The sequence below is a fragment of the Mesocricetus auratus genome, unplaced genomic scaffold, assembly GCF_017639785.1.
Source record: "Mesocricetus auratus isolate SY011 unplaced genomic scaffold, BCM_Maur_2.0 Super-Scaffold_100014, whole genome shotgun sequence".
Lineage (NCBI taxonomy): Eukaryota > Metazoa > Chordata > Mammalia > Rodentia > Cricetidae > Mesocricetus > Mesocricetus auratus.
The window spans coordinates 7407026-7413967 of record NW_024429197.1 but is presented as its reverse complement, the minus strand read 5'-3'; the positions used below and the strand labels follow the sequence as shown (position 1 = coordinate 7413967).

The 6942-nt window shown below is 49.1% G+C and overlaps 1 protein-coding gene across 1 annotated transcript; it reads right to left on the bottom strand.

Annotated features, from left to right (window-relative positions):
* Positions 1 to 2432: 2432 nt before the first annotated feature.
* Rpl11 (ribosomal protein L11) lies at positions 2433 to 6293 on the bottom strand. The gene is made up of 6 exons (XM_040756347.1): positions 6157 to 6293; positions 5258 to 5408; positions 4383 to 4489; positions 3837 to 3968; positions 2748 to 2858; positions 2433 to 2500 (listed from the first exon to the last, which is right to left on the bottom strand). The coding sequence occupies exons 1-6, from the start codon at positions 6160 to 6162 to the stop codon at positions 2471 to 2473; spliced, it is 537 nt and encodes a 178-aa protein (XP_040612281.1). The 5' UTR covers positions 6163 to 6293; the 3' UTR covers positions 2433 to 2470.
* Between the last annotated feature and the right edge of the window lie 649 nt (positions 6294 to 6942).

The following is a 6942-nucleotide window of genomic DNA, read 5'->3' as shown; positions in this document are numbered from 1 at the left end:
GCCTTTAATCCCAGCACTCGGGAGGCAGAGGCAGGTGAATCTCTGAGAGTTCAAGGCCAGCCTGGCCTCAGAACAAGTTCCAGGACAGCCTCCAAAAAACAATACAAAGAAACCCTGTCTCGAAAAAACAAAAACAAAAAAAGGGGCTGGAGAGATGGCTCAGAGATTAAGAACACTGACTGCTCTTCCAGGTCCTGAGTTCAATTCCCAGCAACCACATGGTGGCTCACAACCATCTATAATGCGATCTGGTGCCCTCTTCTGACAAGCAGGCAGAACACTGTAAAATAATAAAAACCCAACAACAAAATATAGTTGGGTGTGGTGGCACACGCCTTTAATCCCAACACTCAAAAGCATTGAGGCCAGCTTGGTTTACAGAACAGCCAGGGCCACAGAAACCCTCAAAAATACAAAAGAAATGTTAAGCCACCTCAACTGTACGCACATCTGCTAATCAATCCTGTGTCATATACACAGGATCTAAAATTGACAACACGTGGGGCGTTGGTGGCACACGCTTTTAATCCCAGCACTTAGGAGGCAGAGGCAGGTGGATCTCTGTGAGTTCGAGGCCAGCCTGGTCTACAAAGCTAGTTCCAGGCCAGCCTCCAAAACAATACAGAGAAACCCTGTCTCGAAAAACCAAAAAAAATAAAAATGACAACACACACAAACATGAACATGGAAGAGCACGGCAAAAACAGCCGTGCAGGAAACATCACAATAAACTGCCATTAGCCAGGTGTGAGTGTCTTCAATCCTGCACTAGGGAGTCAGTTCAGATCTGAGTTCAAATATTGGCCTCATCTATATAAGTGAGTTCCAGGCCAGCCAAGGGCTACATAGTGACACCCTCAAAAAACAAAGCCATCATTTTGTATACCAACCCTCCCTTCAATACAAACATCAATGAAACAGACACTGAGCAAAAGGCTAAGTAGGGCCTTACACTTCCTAGCTTCTGGAATAAACTTAGCCCATATCTCGTCTCTACAATAAATATAGGACCCCCCCCATGGCAGTTTGTCACCTAGCTACTGGTTTCCAAGCATAGAGTAGCTGTGAGGCTGTAGATATATCTGAGAGCATGCTTGCCTGGCATACAGAGAGCCCTGGTACTGTATAAACTGAGTGTTGATTGCACCCTTAAATATCAGCACTCAAGGAGTAAAAGGTCATACTCAGTCACACAGCAAGTTCCAAGCCACTCTCCATGACAGGAGACCCTAGCCTTTGGGACAGTTTTTTTTCTTCCCTGAGACAGGTTTGGTTCTTCTGTAGACCAGACTACCTCCCCAATACTGACTTCGAGGCCAGTCTGGTCTACAGAATGCATTTCAGGAAAGCCAAGACTATACAGAGAAACCCTTAAAAAACCAAAAATGAATGAATTTGAGGGTAGGGCATGGTTATGTATGCTTTTAGTCCAAGCACAGAGGCAGGTAGATGATCTCTGGGAATTTGAAGACCACCTGGCTTGCTTAAGAAGTTCTAGGACAGCCAGGGCTACATTTATCTTGAAAAACAAAAATTTTATTCTCAGCACTCGGGAGGCAGGTGAGCTCTGTGAGTCGAGACCAACCTACAAGAACTAGTTCCAGGACAGCTTCCCTATCTCAAAAACAAAAAACTTTTTGTGTGTGCTTCCACAGGTGCCATCAACTGTTTTTCCTAGGGTCACTCACTAGGACTTGGCACTTCCCATTAGGCTTGCTGGCCAAAGCTGCTGGCATCTGCCAATTATTTTTGTGAGTAATGGACACTGGACTTAGGCCCTCAGACAGCAAGCTTTCCACCTGTATCATCTCCACAATCCCTACAATAGTCTACTCGATCACCATCTCAATGATATGGGGAGGGGAAGAAGGAATAAGAACCACTGGTTACAAAGATCTGTACATGAAAAAGAAGCCAACTTTTAAAATTTCATGCACAAAACACACAAAATCTTTTTGTACTTACATGCCTAGTAGTGATTTTAGGATTACTGCTTCCACAAAGGAGGAAACAGGCAAGACTTGCTCTAGTAAACATAGCTAATAAAGGGAGGACTTGGAAGACTTGCCTATTGACACTGCCTCCCAAACTCCTTCTTTAAAGGCAACGAAACTCTTCAGCACCACACCAGAAGCCTGTAGTCCCTCCACTACACATTGAGTCTCAAACACTAGGACATGGGACACTGCACCCAGCCCTTAATTACAACTAGATCCAAACCCTAACCCCCAATACCTCTCAAATCCCATTTAAACCGGGCCCATGGCACCACAGCGCCTCCACAGGGCATGCAAGCACAATGCTGGTTCTGGGCTGCAGGGAAACACTGGATCCAGGACGCAGGCTGCCACCAGCAATCCCATCGAGGCCTTGAGGTCCAGGGTTTGAACGTGGCTGGACCCCCTTTCACAAACACACAACAGTAACATGCATTTCTGAGAAAAAATTTTATTGGCCTTTTGAATAAAATTTATTTGCCAGGAAGGATGATTCCATCATACTGAAAGAGAAGAGATTGTATTTTTCAGAACAGGAGGCAACAGCAAGAACTGCAACAAAAACTAACGTTTGAGAATTCTGACTCCAGCTGCCTCCACTCACACCTGGGCCTTCCTCTCAGCCACCAACTCTGGGAGTCACTTAACAAATTGGTCTACCTTTAAAACAAGCTACCCACCAAATAGCACTATATTTCATAGCTCCCAATCCCAGTAACCAACACCACCAGTTCACTTGAGATAATTTACCTTCTGCTGGAACCAGCGCATGGCCTCCTCTTTGCTGATTCTGTGTTTGGCCCCAATGCAGCCTGTTCTGCGCTTCTTGTCTGCGATGCTGAAACCTGGCCTACCCAGCACCTGTGCCAGGAATAACCAACAGTCATCTAGCCAGCTTAGGATCAACAGTAGACGGACAAGACTCATCTTCAAGTCACCTAGAAACTTAACAGACTCTGACATCTCCACACTGACAGAACTGTCATTAGCTTCCCAGACAACACACCACAGTACACGCACATGCTCTGCGGGCTGGGACCTTTACCACCACATGGCTCCCCAACCTTCTAACGCCTCTCTAGACGGCTGATTCCCTTGCCCTTTTTGGCCTCCACAGGCACCAGGCACACTTGGTGCAGACATACAAACAGGTAAAAGCACCCACACACATTAAGATCTGGTATGTTTGTGGGTCACACATCCAGAGTGTGCCAGTAGATCCCAGAATCTTAACACACAGGAGACTCGGGCAGGGAGTTCAAGACCTGCTTGGGCTACACAAACCAAGGACCCTGACTCAAAACAAAAACCTACATGTGCAATGTGGAAAATTTAAGTTCTAAAAAGCACAAAGAAACACATACTCGAACCCCTTTGCTTAAAGCTCTTCCCAAAGCTCGGCTGCCCTAGCCTCTGATTCCCACCCCCAGACGTCTAGGGGTCTGCATCTTAGGTGTTAAGGTTTCTCACTTTTACTCCTGCCCCTTTACTCCTAGGAAAACACGGTCATTTCCACATGAAAATCCCCATCTGAGCACGTGTGTTATCACCCACACCCACTTCTATGTCTAGGGCATGGAACAACGTGCCTAAGGAAGAGTCGAGACAGGAATGCCACAGTGCAGCCAGGTACAGCACAGCCCAGAAGCTCGGCAACGGCAGGGACCAGTCTATCTTGTGCGTGCCGAACCTCTTCATTTGCCGCAAACAAGGCCCTTCCTCCCAAGGGGACACATGAGCAGACAGGACACAGGGCCGCAACCCAGCACACCAACACCCCAACAGCAAGACAGCACGCGAGATCAGACAGGCAGCGTGGGAAAGGGGAAAGAGTCATACCACATAGAAGTCCAGGCCGTAGATCCCAATGCTTGGGTCGTATTTGATGCCCAGATCAATATGTTCCTGAATCCCAAAGCCAAAGTTTCCAGTATCTGAGAAGTTATTTTTCCGTAATTCATACTCCCGCACCTAAAAGAAAAATGCAGAATTCGTGTTACTCGCCATGTTCAAATGTCACATGGATACATGCTCAAATGAGCACCCAGTAGGGCCAGAGCAAAACCAGTCTATGCAACCTGGCCTCTAAAGAAACCCACCTCCCCCTACAGATCCCATCAAACAATCCCAACTTCTTTCTAAAGGGCAGAGAAAAATGCCAGCAAAGCCGGGTGGTGGTGTGGCACGCCTTTAATCCCAGCACTCGGGAGGCAGAGGTAAGCGTATCTCCGTGAGTTCAAGGCCTCCCTGTTCCCCAGAGCATGTTCCAGGACAGGCTCCAAAGCAATGAGAGAAACCGTTTTGAAAAACCAAAACCACCAACCAAAACACAGCTCAGCACTGCTGAGTCTAAGCCCGATCTGTCTACACAGGGGCCAGCCTCACCTTCAGGCCTTTCTCCAGAATTTCTTCTGCCTTGGCTCCACGGACAGTGCAGTGAACAGCAATCTTTTCATTTCTCCTGATGCCAAAGGACCTGACAGTGTACCTGGCTGCAGGTGGAGGACAGACTCAGGTAATGTCACACTCACAATGCTCCCAACAGTAGCTCTAGACTCAAGCTTCCACTCACATTCTGAGTGGCATTCTAATGTGTCAATAGCTTCATCTCTAACACAGAAAACACAGCTTTCAATTTCTAATTTACCCAGCCATCCTTCAGGAATAAGAACCTGCAATGTTACAGCCTCCTGAGTTCATGACCCTAAGGAAGAGGCACAAAAACTGCTATGATCAGAGGATTTCAGGTAAAGCCCAGGCAAGGCCGTAACTAGCAATCCTCGTCAGCCTGTGTAATGGGGTTACTGGCCTGACCACTGTACTCTAAGAAAACATGGCTTTAATGCCAAGGAACCTGGGTTTAACATCCAGTATGGGGCACGGAAGAGACAACTGGAGGGCACCCCACAGAACCCGCTTGATAAAGGCTGTTGTTTTCTAAAAGCTTATCGTACTCCCATCAGACACGGTACAAACGTTCTTGCCAAGTTCCCTGGAGGTACCAGCAAGAAAAGGTACCTAAACCCACACCAGGGACCACCCGTATCCCACTTGCAACAGGATCCATGCTTCACTTGTGCCCCTAAACCTCTGATGCCACAAAACGAGGGAATCGCAATTCTTTTTATGCAAATATGGAAGTAATGGTAGAGCCTAAAGTTAGAGGTAAGACGCACAGGTAGGTCCCTCCAATCAAGGTTGCGCCAGTGTTTGGTTTGCTCAGACCAGCCGAGCCCTCTGCCCAGCCCGCCATCACGCACCTTTGGAAAACACAGGTGTCTGGCCTGTGAGCTGCTCCAACACCTTGGCTGCCCTGGTCAGCCTGTCTCCGCTCTCCCCAACACAGATATTGAGGCAGAGCTTGCGGATGCGAAGTTCCCGCATGGGGTTCTCCTTCTCACCTTGATCTTGCTGCAAGACAGGGAGGAACACAGCAGTCAACACCCTCACGGCCCGCCAAAGCCGAGAGGCCACCAGTGTCATCGCCACTGGCACATCTCATTTATTTCTCTCGTCCCAAATCCTACGAACGCCCCCATTAAAAGGTCTCAACCCATTTGCTTAGAAAGCAGGAAGGGAGGGAGGTCAGGTCGGGAGTGTATCTGGCTCCACGAATGCCGAGAATAAGCCTGAACCCTAATAGGGGCAACGTTTAGGGTAAGAGACCACGGCTTTTAGAAAGCCAATCAGACCTGAGAATACAATGTAACCCTAAAAAAAAAGGAAAAAACCACAAAAAACAACAGGACACACGCGCCTAGGCGACACCCCTCCCGCTTCCGAAGCTGTCTGCGGCCTTGGGCCAAAAACTAGCACCGGCCCTGGGTGTGGGGGCCCGCAGAAACTGCCCAGCACCAACAAGCTTCAATCCCCGCGACTGAGACCCGCCACGGAGCTTGGCACGTTCCGCTCGCACTCACTGCAGCCCCAGACCCCGGTCTGGGTCCCCGGGGCCGCTGACCTGAACGCCTTCCTAGAATGGGAGGCGATGTGACAGGCGGGCCCGAGCCCTGCGCCCCCGGCCCGCACAGCCCTGCCGGCCTCAGTGCCACCAGCATCGCGGGCTCCGTCCTCCTCCGGCAAGAAAGCCCTCGTGGGCTCCGCCGGCCTCGGATGGAGATGGATGAAAAGGAGGCAAAGCCAGCACTCGCTTACTCACCGACATGATGGGGAACGGGAAGAGAGGGCAGAACTTCCGGCCCCGTGGCCTTATGGGGCAGGAGGCGGGCTTTTTAGCTCGGCTAACAAACGAGAAGAGAGTGAAGAGGGGAGGGACGTGGCGCAGCGCTCGCTAGTGGATCGCGCGGGAACTGCAGTCCTCTCTGGAGGATGGGAGGGATTGGGTGTCTCCTTGAGTCCATAACTCCAGTCTCAGGACCTGGTGGTTTCTGAGTGATGACACCGCCCAAGGTTCATTAAACCAGTCGTGCAATGGGCTACCGAGAAGGCTCAACAGTTGAGAACATTGCTGTTCTTGCAGAAGACCTTGGTTTGGTTCCCAGAATGTACATGGGCATTGTCAAAACTTTCTGTAACTCCAGTTCCAGGAGGACAGACCCCTCTTCTGGCATCTACAAGCACCAGGCACGCAAGTGGTGCATATACATACATGCAGGCAAAACACCCATATACATAAAAATAAGCAAAAATTTAAAAATAAACTAAGTGTACAGATTACAATCAATGTATAAAGTAACAACGTTAACATAAACCGGGCAGTGGTGTCGCACACCTTTAATCCCAGCACTCGGGAGGCAGAGGCAGGCAGATCTATGTGAGTTCAAGGCCAGCATAGTCTTTGAAGCTACACAGAGAAACCTTGACTTGAAAAAAAAAAAAGAATCCCGAGTTAATCAGCAGTGATCCTTCACGTGTTTAATCCCAGCCGTTGGGAAGCAGAGGTAGGCAATCTCCATGAATTCGAGGCCAGCTTAGTCTACAGAGC

Bases quoted from the DNA above. Each gene is read 5' to 3' on its own strand.
- Rpl11 (XM_040756347.1), bottom strand. The intron at 4,490-5,257 runs GTGCGTGATGGC...CTCCACCTGCAG, and splicing joins GACACCTGTGTTTTCCAAAG to CCAGGTACACTGTCAGGTCC. The intron at 3,969-4,382 runs GTGAGGCTGGCC...TTTTTCTTTTAG, and splicing joins TTCTGGAGAAAGGCCTGAAG to GTGCGGGAGTATGAATTACG.